Here is a 21,568-nt window from a genome sequence, read left to right as displayed (position 1 = left end):
CCCGTCAGCTGCCAGGGGAGCTGGGGTACATGGCCTTTGTGACGTGTCAGATCCCACCCTAGTGCTTTAGACTTTACAGCCATGACAGATACTGGCCTCATTGCTCACTCCTTTCTGCTTTAACTATCTCCCCGACCATGGTTGTGTTTTTTTTTTTTGTTGTTGTTGTTTTTTTTTTGTTGTTTTTTTTTTTTGTTCTTTTGATTTTGGCTACTGTATTTTTGCTAACTTTTCCTTGAGAAAGTGACGTTTCACTGGATATAAATTTCTAGGGTTCATTTCCCCCTTAGAACTTTTGGCACCTTTTGCATCAATCTGTATCACCTGTACTGGAGTCAGAAATCTGACACCAGTCTGATACCCCTCTCCCACTCTGGCACAGAAGCAGGGCTCCCCCAGTTAAACTCTCTTTTTCCTTCCTTCCTTCCTTCCTTCCTTCCTTCCTTCCTTCCTTCCTTCCTTCCCTCTCCCTCCCCCACGTTTACATCTAACGCAACAGTTTTAAACTCAGGGTTTGTTTACTTATTCATTCACGGAACAAAAGTACACACAGCAGGTACGGTGCGCATAGAGGGAGAGTGGAGTGATCGAGGCCAGCTGCGACTGTAAGCAGAAGTTATAATAACCACACATCGTGAGAACACCGTTGTCCTCCCATGAAGCTCATGTAGAAATCTGATGGTGGCTGACAGGCCTCAAGAGCAGGAATGGCATGTGGCTTTGAAACCTCAAAGTGTGAAACCAGTGACATGCTTCCTCTAACTAATCCATACCTCCGATCCCTCCCCAAAGAGTGCCGCAAAATGGGAGCCAAGCTTTCAAATGCCCGAGACTTTGGGTGTCATCTCCTTCAGACCATCGCGCCCCACCACAGATGCTCTTCCAAGGAATATTCTAATTACTCCGACTTGGCTGTGACAAACTTGACACGTGTGCCAACTGTCACATTTTACCCTACAAACATGCACAAATCTGTGTCAGTTAAAGCTCACATATATTTCAAGTAGACCTTCTTATATTCTCAGTGGAGGCAGGCAATCTCCACTTATGTGGTTGATTTTTCCCTACTTACCGAAAAGCACAATCAACCGCTCTCCTTTTGCTTTTCCGTTGAAGAGAAATTTATATAAATAACTCCACTGTGTACCCCAGGCTCGGCAATAAGGCCATCCTGGCTGAGACTTCCAGAACTGACTCGGGGCAAGGCCTGGGCAGGGTCCAGGTGGAACTGTGATCTAGAACAACTTGTGAGTGCAGGAGAGATATGGTTGTAGCTTCTAGCCACGCTCACAACCCATTCTTATCCCTGGTGACATCCTATAGCTACTACATAAGACAATAAAATACAAATATATAGTCCCTGTATCAGCACCAGGCCCACCCTCTAGATGTTTGGCCTAACCAATCATAAGCGGGTATCTTAGGATTTTGAGGTGTAGCCCAATAAGACCGATGAATCAGACAGACCCTCGCCAGTGTGTACCGCCGTCCAACTCAGCATCTTTCCTTTTGCAATTTCCTTGTTAGGAAATAACGACAGTGTTGTCTCAGAACCAGCAACAGGGCATTGACCTTTCATTTTGATAAAATCCTTAGAGTGGTAGAGAAAGACAAGTTAAAATGAGTGAATTCAGCAAACACTTCCGCAGCTACCTTCAGGGACGAAGCTTCCCCTTCTGGAGCCCTCTCCTAGTCCCAGTCACTGGCTGAGGTCGGGAGAACAGGGACACTGGCGCCACCTTGTGGCCACATGGATAAGTGTAGGATTCCAGGGGGGGAAAGCAGGTAAAGAGGAAGTCTATGATTACTGCATCATTGATGAGCCTTGCACAGGGACTAGAAATGGGCTGCCACTGTGCAGCACTCGGTCTGAAGGTAATCCATGCCATTCTTTTTTTTTTTTTTTTTGGTTTTTCGAGACAGGGTTTCTCTGTAGCTTTGGAGCCTGTCCTGGAACTCCCTTTGTAAACCAGGCTGGCCTCGAACTCACAGAGATCCGCCTGCCTCTGCCTCCCAAGTGCTGGGATTAAAGGCGTGTGCCACCACCGCCTGGCTCCATGCCATTCTTGATGACTTGCCTATCCGATCGATAACCGGGCAGTGATGGTAGTAGTTGGTAGTGGTTATGGTTATGAAGTGAGCCACTAGAGTGTCTGGGTTTCGGTGGTTCTGGCTGCCTCAGGAGGAGTGCACTGCCTAAGTTTAACTTACAAAGACAGTGCAGAGAGATATGGCAGCCACTGCAACCAGTTCACATGCCAAAGAAAGACTGACATCCATCCCAGCCAGCTCCTGGTTTAATCAGACAGAACAAGATCTTTTTTTTTTTTTTTTTGAGACAGGGTTTCTCTATGTACCCACACTGATTGTCCTAGAATTCACTCTGTCGACCAGGCTGGTCTTGAACTCATAGAGATCCGCCTGACTCTGCCTCCTGGGTGCTGGGATTAAAGGTGTGTGCCACCACCGCCTGGGCAGAACAAAGATTTTCATTCTGATTATTTACACGAATAACTGCCATGGCACTAACAGATCTGAGACATAAGCTGTATCTGCAGATGTTCCCTGGAAAATGAGGGCGGTGGGAAAGAACGGCACTTCGTCCTGTGACTCAAGCAGACAAATGAGAAGTCTTTTAACTCCTTCTGAGCACATCGACAACCAAATACATGCCCGCATTTCCCTGACCATTCATGGGGGCAACCGGCATCAGAGAAGCAGATTTAAATGTTATAAATGGCTTTTGCAAGCTTGCATGCTTTTGTTTGTTTGATTCCTCAGCTGGGAAATTATAAAAAAGAATGCATACCTGCTTCTGAACAACTCTTTATAATGATCCTTTATGCTTCTGTTCTCTTATTGATCACTCTCTTCTTGGGGTATTTAATCTGAAGTCAGGGCCAACATTTATCTCAACACGGCAGCCTGCATGCTGAGCAACTTACGGAATGATAATGAGCAAGGAGCGTGCAGAGAAAAGTGTGTGGGTCCAAAGTGGAGTTTGTGTGCTCTGAAGTTACCGACTTTGGACTGAACTGAAAAAGCCGAATGCAGGCGTAGATTCTGACATCAGTAGGCGCATCTGCGTGCACAGTCCCATCCGGACACACCACCATCCAGAGGGCAAGTGGTACGACCCCCATCGATAGATCAGGAGGAAACAGGCCATGGTATGAGTTAGATCTTTACCATGTGCAGCCAGCCGACGCCCAGGGAGGACCTGGGGGTCAGTGCCCCACCTACCTGCAGCTGCCCCACGGATCTGCCAGCTGTAGTGATCAAAGTGCCAACCTGAGTCATCGAAACAAATCAGTTGACCTCTAAGTCACCCTAGTTCTTGGTGAAGGTACAGAACATCCACTGGGTGCTTACAGTGCTCTGCTAGGTGCTCACCTGCTATGTCTTAAGAAGAATTTCATTTTCTCCGCAGAGAAAAAAAATACAGGCTCAAAGAGATCAAAGACTGGGGTCCTCTGGCTGTAAGTGGGATTTGAGGCCATGTGGGAAGCCTGCCTCTGTAGCTACAAGGACATAACTGATTCCCGCTCTTAATCACTTAATCCCCATACAAGTTACTGATCACGTCTAGCATTAGGTTTATATGTTGAAATGACGAAGATGAAACTAGCAAAATGTTGTGCAAATTCAACGGGAAAGCACACAGAGAGCCTAAGGAATGCCTGCTAAATGCTCAGCAGATAACATGTAATTATCGAGTTGGCTGGCTTTCAAAGACATAAGGAAAAGTATAGGTTTCCCATATCATTGGTTCTGAATAAATGACTTATTGGATTGATACCGCAAGGGAGAGTCTATTATATACACAGAGCAGCTGGAATTGAAGTGGTATGTACCCCGGAACCTGCCCCCCGCTCCCCTAGTCCTATGGCTCTTCCACTCTACCCCTACCTTGCCCTGCCCCCTCACCAGCTGCACCAGAGAGAGCTCCAGCATGGTGAGCACCCAGAGGTGCACAGCTGCTCATGCATTTTCATTCCCCACAGCCCTGGCGGAGATCCCCTGTGAGCCAAGGCCCCCGTGGACACCTCTATCAGACACCTCGTTCTGCAAGTGGGTAAGAAGCGAGCAGTGAGCTGCCATTCGACAGAACACTTTGCCCCCGCCCTGGCTCCAGTAACTGAAGTTCTCTCCAGAGATCTACACACAACTCCAGCTACATCACATCAACCCGAGAGCAAAGCCCTAAGCTGCTCTCTAGACCCTGGGCTGGTAGACACCACAAGACACATGACGCCACTCTGAGAACATCCCAGGACATTCTACACCACACAGAGCTTGCACGTACGGAAAACAGCATGCTTAGATGGCAAATGGCTCCAAAGAAACAAGGAGGCCCTTCTGCCTCCTTGCAAGGTCTCCTTTCAGGAAGCAAGTAAACGTCTTGCTGTTACCTGCTGATTTGGCTTTGGTCACCATTTGATCCAAGATGCCTCCCAGTTTTTCAGAGTGCTACCTACCAACAAAGGGGTTTAACCAAACAAATTAACCCAAGAGGAAGTTCCTACCAACAAATAGCAAGACAAAGCAGAGAGCCTTCCCACAGGAGGAGAGCTCCAGGGAGCTGCTCAGGGCCATCCATTGGTCCTGGCTGGCACCATGTTCATGGCCATTGTGTGCAATAGCTTCCCGAAAGGTTCACCCAGCAGTGGGCAGGCAGAGTTCCCTTTGAGCTAGGAGAGCCCTCAGCTCCCCGCTTGCGCCAGGGCATATGGCACACACAGGATTGGGGCCAGGGGAGCACAGAGTGGTCACAGCTTCTGACCACACATTCGCTGCTTTCCTGTCAGGGGAAGGCAATGGAGGGAGCTTCAGCTACGGGAGAAGTGTCATACAGGAGGCTGTGACACACAGGAACTTAGCAGTGTGGCAGGTTATGACAGAGGGAGACTGGGCTAGCTTAGGCTGAGGTGTTAGTGGAGGTGTCTCCGTGAAGATGGCCTGTATGCGGAGATCAGAAGGATGAGCAGGGGGGAACTGAGGGAAGCCTTCCTGATAGCAGTCTGTGGGGCTGTGAGGTGAAGCCAGGCTGTGGCGTTGGGACTGAAGGAAATAGGACCCGACGTTCTGGCAGAGGGGGCAAGGCTGGCAGGACAGGAGGCAGCAGGCAGGCAGGACTCCGCCAGTGGAGCCAAGACTGGCCTCTGAGTACCTGTGAGCATAGGGTCGCCAAGAATCCAGCTTGCATTCCTAGGGATGGCTTCTGCTTCTGCTCAGGGGTAAAGCATGGACCACCGAGGACCAAAGGGCTGTGTGTGGTGTGAGAAGCCCAAGCAGGCACGGTGGCTGACTCCTTCATTGCTAGTCTCTCCAGACTCCACAACCCTCCACGCGGACAGCGTACCCACAATGCATCCACTCAGACACATTAGTCAGGCAATGGCCTTCCTCCTTCTACTGTGCATGCTCCGCAGCTTGCACAGCTGGTCTTCTGGCTAACAGTCAGCTCTAACTACCCACGATTACCATATTTTCTAAATGCAAATGACAACTCAAAGGATAATACAAACTACGTCAGTTCAAACCAAACCAAACTTAAAGTTAACACACGTCCGTTCCCACCCCATCACCCAGCAGAAAGGGCGCCATCATCTAAATGTCGGCTGACTTATGACCGTTTTATAAGGAAAACGGAGCCTTAAAATGCTATGTCCCTGCTAACGGTGGCATTTCGGGCCCCTTCTCACCTAGCATCCTCCTCTGCCTCATCCCCTCAGCTGCAGAGCCCCTGCCTCAGCTGCTGTTCACACTGTACCCACTGACGTGGCTGCAAACACATTTCTGATCACACTAGAGGGCTATTTGAAGGACTTTAGACTCTCCGCCAACCACGGAGAATCATACCTGTTACTGCTCAGCCCTCACAATTTGACCCCAGTTGCTTTTCCCTTAAGAATGACTCCCACCCCACCTGTTGTCCCCCAAAAGGTGCCCCCTTGAGGTTTATCCCTATTCACACGGAGCTAGCAGACTAAGGTGACCGCCAGGTGCCACCTCTTTCTCCACACCGGTTCTGAGTCAGGCAGGGTAGCCATGCTATCTACTCCGAGTTTAACTCGAAACACGTTTTCTATCTCTTGCTGTTATCTGTGTTGAGTCTTGCAATCTCCACTCTGCACGCTGGCTTGGGGGCAGGGACTCCACACCCCTCCCCCAGGCTCCTCTCCAGTGGAGACTAAATCCTGACTAAACCCCCAGGCAGCTCTATCCTCCCTGAATGAATGCCCCCTTCCTCAGAGCTTCCACACACCCGTGACCACGGGCCTCCAGGCAGGGAATGAAGAGACCGGCAGGCATTTAGGAAGACATTCCTGCAAAAGTCACATGTGAGAAACAGTTCACGGTCTCGTCTCATTTGGGAAGGAGGGAGATCCAGTTTTTTCTGCTCCCAAAACGGATACCATCTTTCTCTTATCTCTTGATCACCCTTGGCCCCTCCAGCCCCACACCCATTACCCACCCACTTCCCCAAAGGCCTAGGATGGGCCCTAGAGTCTAGAAACTCTGCCACCTGGGAAGATGATCAGAAAAAGCTAAATGTCAATGGAAACCACAGTATGACCAGCCCCCATTCCTAAAAACAGAACTTGCTCCAAGTAGCACAACTGGAGTTGAAGGGATGTCAGGGTCATCCTATTCTTGTGTCCCCAGTGACATTTCCGTACAGACCTTTTTGGCTTCACGTACCCACAATACCCTCTGACACTCGTCCTGCCCACTCCTTTCACGGGTCAAACGTCACCATCTGCTCTTCTGGAAGCCACATTCCTCCCTTTTGCTGACAGGTTATTCTTACTGAGTGTAGCCTGTTCACTCTCCTGTCTTGATGCTGTTTGTGCTCCCAGCTCTTAAGCTCAACATCCACCGCCAACTACAGCCTGAGGTATTTAACTACCAGATGCATCATTTATTTCCCCGTCTATTCTCTCGGCTACCATGTTCACGGGTGCACCCCAGGACCTTCATCGTCTCTGGTTCTGTCTCCCAGGATACAATCCCAGGCAGCTCCACTCTCCTTAACGGTCACCTCCTTTCTAAGGGTTACCACATACCCACGGGCCACTGGCCACCAGGCATGGAATTCAAAGAACTTACAGTCATCTAGGAAGACGTTCCTGGTAAGTCATGGGTGAGGAAGTACTCCGTGGTCACATCTCGTTTGTGTCAGTCATGAAACATCTAAAACATCAGTGGTGACCCTGGAATATCACTTCAAATGGACCTCCACTTTGTGTATGAACACAATGATGTGATAGGGTCTCAGGAGCCATACTTGGCCTGGGAATCCCTAAAGTATGGCTTATGTCTGTCTGAAACCTTCAAACTTGTGGAATATGAACTTTCTTTAACGGATTAATACCAGAATTGTGGCACACCAGAATAGAGTGTCTACTGCCTACCAGTCATTCACCTAGGAACTGTGCTTGTTATTAACTGAGCACAACGTCCTGCTTGCAGCCTGCTAGAGTGAATGCTAAGGTACATGCAAACATTAAAAATTCAGCATAAACATGATCAAAATATGTTTTATGAAAAAAGTTTAATATGAAAAAGAAATGTAAACAAGTGTATATTAAAAAGTCCAGTGTAAGGATCTCAGCATAAAGTTCCGATTTTAAGCAAATCTGGACCTCTGACTGAGCTTCAAATTCCCTTCAGCTCAGCTCTTTCAAGCCATGTTTGTCACTGACATTTCCATGGAAGTGTCTAAAATGAGACTGTCACTTGAAAGTAATTCCCTGCCCACAAAGCAGGGCTAAAAGCATTGCATGGACTGCCTCTCTTCAAGTCTGTTGTCAGATGCCAGAAGAGAAGAGAAGCCCGAGGCACAGCCCAGGAGAAATACTCCAGGGTCACACCGGAAACCAACAGCCAGCCACGGCGGAGCTGCCTGCGAAACCCTCTCTCCATCTCATCGCATGCTACCGTAAGGAGCAATGATTAGAAAGTTTTAGGAAATGCCCTCATGGACCAGATCCAATCCTCACTCCCTCATTAACATTGTGCGCACAGGACAACTTCAAAGCAGTGTCTCGTGCCATCTGATTTTTCAGCACTGGGAAAGTCTACTGTGACGATGAAAAGCCAGCCTAGGTACTGTATGTATGGCGTCAGGCAGAAGTCCACTGTTTCATGTCTGCTACATGAACTCCAGTGATGGGCTTCACAGAGACACCAACAGGTTGGGTTCTGAGGACTGCTGCTTAGCGTGCTCAAATCCTCAAAGCAGGTTTCTTAATTGGCTTTATAATATTAGAGAGACCTAAACTCCAATATGTCCTCACACTCAACCATCATAGAGCCATTTGAACACAATGTCCTACAGGATGTGACCTCTGGCTTCTTTCTCTCCCTCCAGATCTTCTCATTCTTACATATTTGTTCACTCATTCTCATATCCATTCTCTCTCTCCTTCATTCCCATCTCTTTCTCTCCCTCTCTTCCTTTCTGTATCTCTCCCTCTCTCCCCGCTCATGTCTCTGCCTCCCCCCATCTGTCTCCTTCACCCTCTCTCTCCACGCTAATGTGAAAACAAGGAGGGACAGGCCACGTGGATCTAAGGGCCTGCGACCTCTGTTCCCTGTTCCTGTGGAGACCAGACAAGCGAACTCTAAACCAAGACAAGCATTTTGAAGTTTCAGAATGAGGGCAGACTTCAGACCCAGACTCATTATTCTACTGACAAGATCACCTGCACTTCTGGGCTCCCAAAAATATCAATAATGCCCTGAAAACTGAGATGCCAAGCAAAGGCACTTGGGGAGTGAAGTTTCCTAGAAGGTGACACTGAGTTCCTATTTTAAAGTAAGACTACCAAGAAAACAAGTAGATCATATTTTGTTGTGCTATGCAGGTTTCATTGTGATTTGAAAATGTATTGAAATGTTCAGAAAAGGCCAAACAATGGTCATGTCATAGGGAAGAGGTTCCCAAGAATTTAGCAGTGAAAGCATCGCTTAGGTTTTACAGTAAGATGCCCCTACGCTCAAATCCATATGTCTTCCTTGAATTGCAAAAATATCAATTTGGAAACAAATGCTAGGAATTATCCAAGCTGCTCTCACCTTGATGCTGCTCATGCAAGGTACCTGTGTCCTGCATGCTTTCTGAGGAATGGCCCTAAAACAGTCTCCAGGGAAGTCGAGGACCAAAGGTCTCTTAGCTGATTTCTGCTGCAGTCCTGGATCCTCACTTGCATGCCCAACACCTACTCCTCTCGTGTTTATCAAGGCATGACACTAAGGGACGCCAGGCAGTGGTCCTCTCGTGCAGCCTCCTCTCTCCCCACAGGAGGACACTGCATACTAGACAAGTGGAAGGACACATTTTCTGCTCTAGCTTATGCCATAGTCAAGAGGATGCTCAATTACCCAGCATGCATGGTGTTTAGCCTTGTATTGTCAGAGCCATGGATGGGATGGATGGGAAAGGACTCTTTTATGAATGTCTGCATATATATACAAATGTATATACATGTAACAAAAATTGAAGTAGTCATGAATTGGGGGTCCACTGGAGGATCTGGAGGGGGCAAAGGAGGGGTGAGAATGACAGATGAAGTTCTCAAAAGTTTCATTTAACAACAAAAAGAAAAAGAAGGAAGGAAGGAAGGAAGGAAGGAAAGAAGGAAAGAAGGAAAGAAGGAAAGAAGGAAAGAAGGAAAGAAGGGAGGGAGGGAGGAAGGAGCAAAGGAAGGAAGGAAGGAAGAAAGGAAGGAAGGAAGGTAGAACCCTTGGGCTCTCCCAAGCATGGCTCTCCTGCCTCTTAGCTGCTCCAGGCAAATGTCTTAGCTGAGGTGCCAGCATAGCTCTAGAGCCTTAAAAACTAAACCTGAAGGATATGGAGAGATCAAGGCATGGAGAGTAGGAACAAGGGATCTAGGCTAGCTAAGGGGTCAGAGACCTCAGCAGATATCTTCAAATTTATGTTCTTTTTGCAGCATGTAAAATATGGAGCACAAATCATTTGTCTTTTCCCATGATGCATTGTGACACATGCAGCATGCAGCCATCCAGGAGAGTTCCATTCTCAACTTCTAACATTCTTTACAAACTTATTGTCTCAAATTTTTTAGTTTCAGAATAAATGCGGCAAGTCCAGTTTAGAAGACAGTATTTTTGAGCACAGAGGTTCTGACCGTGGGTGGGAACTACACACGAAAGAACCGGGAGAGTGCTGGCTGACAGAGAGTGCTGGTAATGGATGTGATCAATTCTGAAACCTTTCTGACTTCGTCTTGTCAGTTATAGATGGCAGTGATTGTCTTCCATCTAACCCTCATGTTCCAAACCCCATCCTGGCACAGCAATCAAAAGCTTCACTTCCTATAACCCACAGAATATGAGTCCCTTCATGATCAAGCAGTATTTGAAAACTTGAGGTTTGCACAGGTCTAATTCAATTCAGTTGGCTGGCCAGGAAATAACAACTTCAAAATACAGTTCTATTCAAAAAGTAATGCATATATGGAAAACCAGAATCCAATTTTATGTTTTAGCTATTTATTAGTAAACCACTAAATTTACCAACAAACATTGAAATGACTTGTCAATTTTAATTCATTACTAAGCTTATCAATAAGCATGATATATTGTAGTAGAAGGAGCAGGCTGCGTCCCACCGCCCAGCTAATTTAACCCCTGAAATAACCACATGGAAATTGTATTAATTAAACTGAATACAGTTTTTGTGTGGTTATTTCAAGGGCTAAGCTAGCCAGGTGGCCGGGAGCCGGGCGGTGGGACACAGCACATTCCTCTTACTACCATATATTTAATACATCAACCAGCTTTCTACACAGGGACACCAAAAGGTTTTAACTGAAAAATTAAAGAGAAGTAGGAACCATGGCTCCATTACTCTACCCCCACCCCAATGCCCAATCCAATACTGATACACAAACCTTTGTTAGATAAGAGGATAAAAGGGATGACTATTTTCTAACCACTTCCGAAATCAGCTTCAATTTGAACTGTCAAAGAACCTATTTTGGATATTCAAATATTTCCACCGATGAATGAAGTACATTCCAGGGCTTTATGCAAATTGGTCATTTAAAGCTTCCTTCTAGGAGCAGCCTAAGCCCCACCCAATAGGAACAAATACCCCCATGCGCGCGGCTCACCTGCCATGTCGATGGCAAAAGGCCTGTCTTCTCTCCACCCGGTGTACCAGCCAACAACTTTGCCATTTTTCACCAATGGTCGTTCATAGCGTCGCCCACCAACGAGGCCCACAGGCCAGACAGAAACCTTGCGGGTGGTCCTCATCTACGAAGGGGAAAGAGATGTGCGTAAGTTTTGTTAATGCATAGTGATCTACACAGCAGGAATGAAGTTACTATGGCTTCAAAATTTTAAGGTTTCCAAACAGAATCTTCTATCCCAGTTCATTGTCATTTTGGTCCAAGGCTTAAGAGAAATAAACTTGCTGGGTATAGTGGTACATGCCTTTAGTCCCAGCCCTTGAGAGGCAGAGACTGGTGGATATCTGTGAGTTCGAGGCCAGTCAGAGCTACATAGACCCTGTCTCAAAAGAAAAAAAGAAACTATAAATGAGGTACCAGTCCCCAAATATCACTTATTTGAAGTCTACTTGTGATAATGAAATGCTTTCTATTGTCTGAAAATTGAATCTTTTAAGAAATAACTTCCTGTCTTCTAAAATGAGTCACTTTATTCCCAGGAAACTTTATGACTCATTAAGTGATGTCACTCAGAATGGCTTTTTCTAAAAGAGTTCCAGGGCAATACAGAGAGACCCTGCCAGCTCACCTACAGAGGCAACTTTATCTTGATTTATCTTGATAACAATAGACCTCTTGGCAGAAACCCTAACTACCCCAGAAGCATGTTCAAGCCTTGAAAGTAGACATTCCTGACAACTACGATTATTATACCCAGCAAAATTGTCTTTTAAAAGTGATGGGGAAATAAAGACCTTCTAAGACAAGCACAAAATAAAAAATAAATAAAGCTAAGGTGTCAACACATTGCAGAATAAACTTAGAGAAATTATGCATAGAGGGGAATAAGATATTAATAAGAGCTTGGGGCAGAATAAATTTCAAAAGAAACCAATAAACACCTTAAACAAATTAATCATTTCAGCAGATCAGAAAAACATTGTGATGGATAATGGAAAATGAACTCTATTTGAACCAATTAAGAAGACTACTAATACAAGAATCAGCAAGTTCTGCTCAGTAGCAGCCTAATGTAAATACATTTAACTTTTCCTCTTAAAAGATGAAGATTAGCTGGTTAATTAAAAAAACAAAACAAAACAAAAAACAAAAAAAGCAAGCAGTGACTCATAGGTAATTATGAACTGAAAGCAAAATGTTGGAAAATTACATTCCAGACAAAGGGAAACTGAAAACAAAGCATACTCATGTCTAATAGAGTAGGCTTGAAGGAAAAGTTTCTCAGATAAGAGAAAGAAGGTTATAAAAGTTATAAAAGATATAAGTACTACAAATATATGTACCAAATATTGACACATCCAATTTTGCAATACTGTTGCACATAATGTTTACAATAACTGTCTCCAAATAGGTCATTCAGAAAACAACCAGCTTTGGGGTTAATTGCACCGTACATCAAATGGATCAGATCAGGGACATCTACTGGAAATTCTCTCGGAGTGCCAACCATAGCTTCTTAGCATCCATGAGACTTTCTCGAAAAGAGAATGCAGTTTAGGCTGTAACACAATCTTAGTGACTTTATCATATCTGTGACAAGAGACAGTGTCAAAAGTGCTGCAAGAGAAGAAGGGTTCGCTTGTATTTTGGCTCACAGTTCCAGGCAGTTAGAGGTCGTCATGACACAAAGAATAAATGGCATCAGGCAGGGAAGGCATGATGGCAGGAGAAGGAGTGTGTCCCATTTAGGGCACATTGTGTGCACACTTGGGAATCAGGGGAAATCAGGAAGTAAGGCTGGGTCACAGACCTCAAGGCAGTTCCCAGTAAGTCACCCCAGGTTCCACTTCTTAAATATTCTAAATCTTTCCCAAAGTGCCACCAGCTAGGGACCAAGTGTTCACACACATGAGCCTATCGGGGGCATTTTACATGTAAACTGTGAAAGTCAGTCTTAAAGTCACGTGAATTAAAATCATTTCTTTTGTATTATCAGATAGTAATGAACAACACAAGAAATAAAGAGCAAGAGAAACTATAACAATGTGCAGAGTTTGAACAATATACTCTTGAATGATCATTGAGAAATCAGGGAGGCCATGAAACCTTCTTAGAAGGAAATTAAAATGAAAACACAGCCAATTACAACCTTTGGGATAAAGCAAAGGGGTTTCTAAGAAGAACGCTTGGAACTCCGAATGTCTACATAACAAAAAGCAGCAACACGGACAGGAAACTGAATGAGTCACCTGACACTGTAGCGAAACAGGAAGAAACCAAACAGCAAATGAGTAAATGGGAGAAATAATCAATATCAGGGTAGAACTTAATGGAGCCTGAGAGGACAACATAAAGAATCGATGCAACAAAGAGTTGGTTCTTTGAAAACATGAATACAAGTGCCAAACTTCAGCCAAGGGAAGATCCAAGTGAGCACAGACTTTGAAAGGAAACATTAGAATCATCACCAAGGAAACCTAGAGGATCATTAGGAAACACTTTGAAAAACATATTCCAAAAACACGGAAAAGCTTTTATATGATTTATCAAAACTGAATCAAGAGGATGTAAACAGCTCAGGCGGCTATGTAATGAGGTATGGGATTGAGAGAGTAATAGCCTCCCAAGAAAGTCAAGCAATGGTCCGGCCAATTCATTACTCATCCTACCAGACCTTTGACAAGCTCCCACGCCTCTTCATGATAACATTCCAGAAGGAAAAGAAGGAAAATGCTTTAATGTGGTAAACAAAAACCTTACCGCAGCATTATACTAAATGAGGAAACACTCCAGGTATTTCCTCTAAAATCAGGGCTGAGACACGGGTATCTACCTTCTCCCCTTTAGTCAATACATTGATTATTGCTCTGACTTTAAACCAATGAGGTGAAATAGGAAACTAGGAAAGGGAGGACTCAATATTCCTATTTGGACAAGCCATGTTCTTACACTTAAAAGATACTAAAGGCCTCTCTAGGAACATCTTCGCTTAAGAGTTTAATACTTTTAGTTAAGTACCAAGACACAGAATTGTTCTAGTTAGGGTTACTATTGCTGTCATGAAACACCATGACCAAAACCAGTTGGGGAGAGAAGGGTTTATTTGGCTTATATTTTCACATCCCCTTCTGAAGGAAGTCAGGGCAGGAGTCTGGAGTTGAGAGCAGATGCAGAGGCCACAGAGGAGTGCAGATTACTGGCTTGCACCTCCTGGCTTGCTCAGTCTGTTTTCTTGTAGAACCCAGGACCATCAGCCCAGAGACGGCTCTACTCACGAGTGGGGCCCTTCCCCACCAATCACTAAGAACCACTATGGCAATGGTTCTCAACCTTTCTAATGCTGTGACTCTTTAAGACAGTTCCTCATAGTGTGGTGACCCCCAACCATAAGATTATTTAATTTCTACTTCATAATGTAAATATCTGTGTTTTCTAATGCTCTTAGGTGACTCCCATGAAAGGGGTCACAACCTTCAGGTCTTGTCTACAGCCCCATCTTATGCAGGCATTTTCTTATTGAGGCTCCCTCCTCTCAGATGACTTTAGATTGTATCAAGCTGACATAAAATTATCCAGGCACAACTTGTCCACTTGATCCACATCCACAAGCACACAACTGTTATTGTTAGCATCCAGGCACACCTGACCTCGCCCTTGGGGACCTGGCAGACCTTGGCCTGGTCCTACTGCGTGGCAGGCAATACCCTGGCCTATTATGTGGTCATGCCCTTCCCTTTAAAATGTGAAACTCCACCTACTCCTTTCTCTTCTTCCTCTTCCTCTCCCTGCATTTCTCTGTCTCTATTTTTCTCTCTCCCTCTTTCCTTTTCTCTCTCTTCTCACAAGGCCTCTCTGTGCTTCCTTTCTCGTTCTCCTCTCCCTTCCCTTCCCCCAACAAAACTCTCCTTGTAAGGGTGTGTTTATCCCTCACCCTCCATGGTTTGGACCCACCCGCCAGGGTCCAATCTCATGCTGGATCGTAACAGTTATGCCACAAGCTTTCCTTTCTCAACCATCTTGAGATCTCACATTAAAAACAAAAGTAACTTTAAAAGTCTCACAGTCTTACAAATTCAAAAACTTAAAAAGTTCAATCCCATTATAATATCTAGTCTCTTTAAAAATGCATAGCCTCTTTTAAAAGTTCAAAATCTCTCAATTGTGGTCTTCTGTAAAAAATCAAAATTAAGTTAAATACCTTCTCACTTCAAGAGGGAGGAGCCAGGGTACAGCCACAATCAGATTAAAGCAAAACCAAACTCCCGAAAGTGTAAATAACTCAAAGTTCAATGTCTGGGATCCACTCACGATCTTCTGGGCTCCTCCAAAGGGCTTGGGCCATCCCTCCAACTCTGTCCTCTACAGCACACACAGCTTGACTTCTAGGCTCTGGCCGGTTCCACCTTTCTACTTCTCCTGTTCTTGGTAGTTGTCCCATGGTACCAGCATTTCCAGAATGCTGGGGTCTCTGCTGTAACTGGGCTGCACTTTTACAAGTAGCCTTTCCTGGGTTCTCTTCAGGGACTCCATCCCTGCCACACAGTGCCAAGCCTCTGCGCGGCTCTCCAGGACAGCTTCATGCCTTCGAAACCAGTATCACCTGGTGACTTTTCCACTACCAAGTTCAGCTGTCAGGTACAACCTTGGCCATGTCTGGAACACAGCCTCTGCGTACTGACTTTCAGGAAACACTTTCAAAGAGATTTCACCTCAACAGAAATGGTCTCTTCTTAAGCAGCACTAATTTTTCAGTTCCATCTGACCAGCATCAAGTACCCCAACAAAGCAAAGATTTTGCTTCATTAGTTCTGGGATCCTGTTAATCACAGGTGATTTTTCTGCCCCAGCTAACCAGAATCATGGAATCTTAATTCAAAATAACAAATGACTTCAAAAGAGTCTTATACTTCCCTCCGAAACTTCACAAGCCAGGCCTTCATTCTCTGCTCTGTCCTTAAGAATCCTATTTTCCAAACTCCTACAGAACAGTCCACAAAGCTCTCAGCACACAAAGCTCTCCTAGTCCGAAGTTCCAAAGTCCTCCCCAAATCCTCCTCAAAACAACACGGTCAGGGCTCATAGACATACCTAGTTCCTGGTACCAACTTGACTTAGTTAGGGCTCTCTATTGCTGTCATGAAATGCCACGACCAAAGCAACTTGGGGAGGAAAGAGTTTATTTGGCTTACACTTGCATATTACTGTTCATCACTGAAGGAAGTCAGCTCAGCAACTCAAACAGGGCAGGAACCCGGAGGCAGGAGCTGATGCAGCTGTTAAGAAGGAGTGCTTCTTACTGACTAGCTTAGCCTGCTTTCTTTCCGAACATTTAGCCCAGGGATGGCACCACCCACTACCCCTATGCTGGGCCCTCCCCCACTAATTAAGATGATGCTCTACAGGGTTGCCTATAGCCCAGTCTTAAGTAGGTATTTTCTTAATTGAGGTTCCCTCTTCTCAGATGACTTTAACTTGTGTCAAGTTGATAGAAAACTATACAGAACAAAAATCAACACATTAAAAACTAGTAGCTTTTCTACATAATAATGGTAATAATAATAATAATAATGAACTTGCTAAGAAAGAAATCAGGACACAATCACATTTATAATATCCTCCCAAAATAAAAGGACTAAATTTAGGAAGTGAAACCTCTATAAGAAAAACTTCAAGACACTGAAGGAATAAATTGGAGAAAACTCTAGAAGAGGTAAAGATTTTTAATGCTTGAGGATCGAGAAGATTAGTGTTATAAACACAGCTATATTATTGAAAAGCAATCTACAGACTCAATACAGTTCCCACCAAAATTATGTCATTAGTCATAGAAATAGAGAAAATTCATAATTCATATAGTGGCACAGAAGACTCTACATAACAAAAGCAAATTCAAAAGAAAAAATGTGGCTGGCATCATAACACTGGACCTCAAATTATCCTACAGAGAGACAGGGACAGCATAGTATTGACACCAAAAGAAGATACGTGAAGCAATGGAAAAGAGAACTCAGAAGTCAGTTCACTAAGCCCCAGTCACGAATATTTGGCAAAGATGTAAAGTACACTTAAGAAAGGGGCAACTCCTCAAGAAACAGGCTTACATACAGTTTCAGTGGTTAAGGGTGCAACCACATCAACTGAGAATTCCACCTCCAGGAAGATTCCACGCTGCTGGCCCCATGGGCAACTGTACCCCCACCTCCCCATACATGCACGTAACTTAAAAATACTGAAAAAATTCAACTGAAGAAAGAATTAAAGCTGGATATCCACACGCAGAAGAATGATGCTGGCTCTATATATTTCACCTGTAGAAGGAGCTGCAGGCTGTGTTCCTGCCGCCCCGGCTCCTGGCTAGCTTTACACCTGAAATAATTACACAGAAACTGTATTCTTTTAAACACAGCTTGGCCCACTAGCTCTATCCTCTTACTGGCTAATGCTCACATCTTGATTAACCCATTTCTAATAATCTGTGTAGTACCACGAAGTGGTGGCTTACCAGGAAGGATCTTAACCTGCGTCCATCTTGGAGAGGAGAGCTATAGCATCTGTCTGAATTTGCTTCTTTCTCCCAGCATTCTGTTCTGTTTACTCCGCCTACCTAATTTTCTGTCCTATCAAAGGGGCCAAGGCAGTTTCTTTATTAACCAATGAAAGCAACAGATAGACAGATGACACTCCCACATCATTCACCCCACACCAAAATTAAATCTGGATCAAAAATAGATCAAAGCCTTTAATATACAGACAACATAACGAAGTGGTGGAACTGTTAGACTAAATTACTGGGGAAGCACTTCGTGATGTGCGCCAGGCAGAGGCTTTCTGAGCCGGACTCCAGCCACTCCGGACACAGCAAGAGCTGACAAATGGGATCCCATGACACTAAAAAGCTGCCACCCAGTGAAAGACACGTGCAACAGGACAAAGAGTGCCTACAGAACGGGAGGAAAACCTTTGTCAACTCTACATCTGACAAGGGATTAATACCTGTCAAGGCCTAAAAAAACTAAACATCCAAACAAATCATCCGATCAATAAATGAGAGAATGGAACTGGCAATTCTCGAAAGCAGAAACAATTAATACACGAGAAAAATGTTTAACCTCCTTAATCAGGAGGGAAATGAAAAATCCGAACTAAACTGAGAGCTAGGCCTGGTGGCAGGCACAGGCCTTTAAGACCTTTCATCCCCACATGTGGGAGGCAGAAGCTGGTGAGTCTGACACCAGCATGGTTTACAGAATGAGTTCCAGGCTAGCTAAGGCTACATAGTGAGATCATGCCTTAAAATAAATAAATGAATAAAGTTTAGAAACTACACTGTGATTCCACCTCCCAATAGTTATGATGACTGTGAAGTGTTAGCAAGAATATGTGGGGGCAAACAAGAGCCTCATATACTGTGGGTGAGGATTTCAATTAATCCAGCAACCAGAGACATCAGCGTGAAGATTCCTCAACATTAAAAATGTATCTATGCTACGGTTCAGCTACACAGCCCCTGGGCATATACCTGAAGGAATTGGGGTCAACACACCACGTATATGCTTGCACAACCACATCTGTAGCACTGCTCGCAGTACTGGGACATGCAGTCAGTCCAGATGTGCAGCAGCAGATAAGTAGCTAAAGAAACGTGAGACAGACACAGAGTGTAGCTCTATTCAGTCATCAAGGATACAATTTTCTATGTCATTCTCAGGAATATGGGTGAAGCTAGAGATCATCTTGCCAAGTCCAATAAGCCAGACTCAGAACTTCAAATTGCACGTGTTTTTCTCATAGGTGAACTCTAGATTTAAAAATTCATGTATAGGGAACAATTATGTAGTCCCTAAAGGTCCCTATATAGATTGTGAGAAAGTTGGAGTTAGAAGATGCGGGCAGGAGAGAGAGCGGTCAAGTGTCTAGGGATGTTTATAGAACCTGAAGATGTAACAAATTCTGATGTTCTTCAATGACAATATGCAGCATGAATAATAAAAACCCAGAGGCAGATATCGGGGTTCGAGCTGAAAGATCAGAGAAGCAAAGCAGCCAGCCACTAGAGAGACCTGTTACCTCTTCCAAATCTTCAGTCCAAAAGGGCGAGATCCATGAATCCTCAGATTCCACACCTCCACTCAATTCCTGTCTCTTCCCCTTTATATTCCTCTCTCCGCCCAGCCATATTGCTCCTGTCTCCACCTCCCTAGTGCCACATTAAAGGTGTGTGACTCCCAAACACTGGAATTAAAGGTGTGAACCACACCACCTGGATTTGTTTCTGAATTGATCTTGAGTAGCCCAGATTGTCCTTGAACTCACAGAAATCCCTCTCCCTCTGTCTCCCAGTCCTGGTATTAAAGGTGTGTGCCACCACTCCCTGGCCTGTATGGCTGACTAGTGAGTGTGGCTGCTTTGCCCTCTGATCCTCAGGCAAGCTGTATTTATTAAAACGCAAATAGCATACCACTATACCAATATTTGCAAAATCATGGCCTGATGGTCCATTTGACAGGATCTAGAATGGCGGTTCTCAACTTGTGGGCCATAGTCCCTCTAAAGGGTCATATATCAGCTACCCTGCATATCAGATATTTACATTACAATTCATAACGGTGGCAAAAATCACAGTTTTGAAGTAGCAATGAAATAATGTTATGATCAGGGTCCCCACCACATGAGGAAGTGTATTAAAGAGGCGCAGCATTGAGAAGGTTGAGAGCCATTGATCTAGAACCACGGCGGAAACAAGCCTATGAGGTATTTTCTTCATTATGTCATCCTTATGCTTTTGGTTGTGAGCCTAGCCTTTAACAGGTGAGCCATCCCTCCAGGTCCATTATGCCATCTTAAAACACGTCTGTGGCATGACTTTGGCAAGAATAACTGAAGTGGGAAGACCCGCTTGAATGTGCACAGCACCATTCCTTGTGTGTGCAGCAGGACCACATAACAGAGAGAAAACTGGCAGAGCCAAAGTGTTTGTCTCCGTTTTCCCTGACAGTGGATGAAATGTGGTCAGCCGGCTCCCACTCTTGCCGCCGTGACTTCCTTGCTCTGTTCGGCTGTACCCTGGAACTAGGAACCACAGCAAACTCCTTCTCTCTTAAGGGACTTTTGTGAGTCATGTAAGCAATGAAAAAACTAACTTGATATAAATACATAAGTATTGCCCCTCAAACCCACACACAGACGCATGAACACGTGCATATATGAATGACAGGGCATAAAGGAACAGGGACTATTTGCAAGGGCGCAAGGGCACAAGTGGGAGGGTGTAACAAACAAGGAAGGTAATGAGATATGAATAGGTTTAATGTACAAAGACATGCATGATTGACAATGTCGTTATGAAACTCATTATTATGTATGCTAATTTAAAAAAATTATAAAAAGTGACAATAAAAAATGATTATAAATTGAGAATTCTTTTTATGAAAAGAAAAGAATGATTTACCAGGGGAGTTTCCCAATTCAATTGGAATGCACGTAGTGGCATGAGAGTGAGGTAATTAGAGCTCCCATTAGCCCAGCCAGCATCGCAATTCCATTTATTATCAACAACCCACCTTGTTCTAAAAAGATTTAAGGGTGTGAGGCATCCCAGGCAATGAAAGTCTTACTGCATTGCTCCCCCTCAGATGTGAAATGACTACTTTTATAGTCCCTGTGACTTCTACACTAGATCCTTTACAATTATCTTGTGCTAGCTCATATCAACTTCTGCAATTCGTAAAGAAACGTTGTGCTGAGTTTCAACTATTACTGCAAGAAAGCGTGCAGGCCGTCCTTTCAGGAACCAGCGCACAGGGAGAGCCCATTTTCAGCTCCCTTTGACACAGGGCTGAGCATCTGCATGGCTGATTTCACATGACTTATTAGGTTCTTCCCCTTTCTCTATTGACATCTATTTGCTGTAAAAGTGCCTAAACGTTGTGGTCAGCTGACTCTTTGCCAAAAATAAAAAAGTTGGTTCAGCACATCTTCTGTGTGGGTTTGCTTCTAGAATCTCTGCTGAGATCCACTGTTTGTCCATGGGGCCAAAGTCATGTGGTTCAGGTCATGGCAGTTTTGTTAGTCCCTGGCCAGGTCAGGTTGGTCCCCTTTCAGTTTCCTTCACTTCTGGAGCTATTTCCACTGGCCTGAATCATTCGCATTTCCATATGAAGCTCGCATTCTGTCAGTTTCAGTACTGACTGCTCCAGCATGGGACAGACACAGCAACTTGGTGAGAACAGCAACTTTGCCGTAATGACCAGGAGCATGGCTACTCTCTCTCCGTTCATCTCTTTCTGGACTCCGGTCTTTATCACTGTTTCAGTCATCTAAGTCTTGAATCAGTAATAATAAGTACCAGGTAATCTATTTGCATGCCTGCTCTTCTCTGTAGTTTGGTAAAAAAAAAAAAAATG

At 44.7% G+C, this 21,568-nt stretch overlaps 1 protein-coding gene across 1 annotated transcript in view; it reads right to left on the bottom strand.

Annotated features, from left to right (window-relative positions):
- The window catches only part of B3gat2 (beta-1,3-glucuronyltransferase 2), a 77,246-nt gene that overhangs the window by 14,511 nt on the left and 41,167 nt on the right, over window positions 1-21,568 (bottom strand). The window contains exon 2 of the mRNA XM_057794765.1: window positions 11,145-11,289. Coding sequence (XP_057650748.1) covers window positions 11,145-11,289 — 145 coding nt within the window. The remainder of the gene's footprint in view (window positions 1-11,144; window positions 11,290-21,568) is intronic.

The sequence above is a fragment of the Chionomys nivalis genome, chromosome 19 (genome assembly GCF_950005125.1).
Source record: "Chionomys nivalis chromosome 19, mChiNiv1.1, whole genome shotgun sequence".
NCBI lineage: Eukaryota > Metazoa > Chordata > Mammalia > Rodentia > Cricetidae > Chionomys > Chionomys nivalis.
The sequence above is the reverse complement of the archived record's forward strand: the minus strand, read 5'-3'. Positions and strand labels throughout refer to the sequence as shown.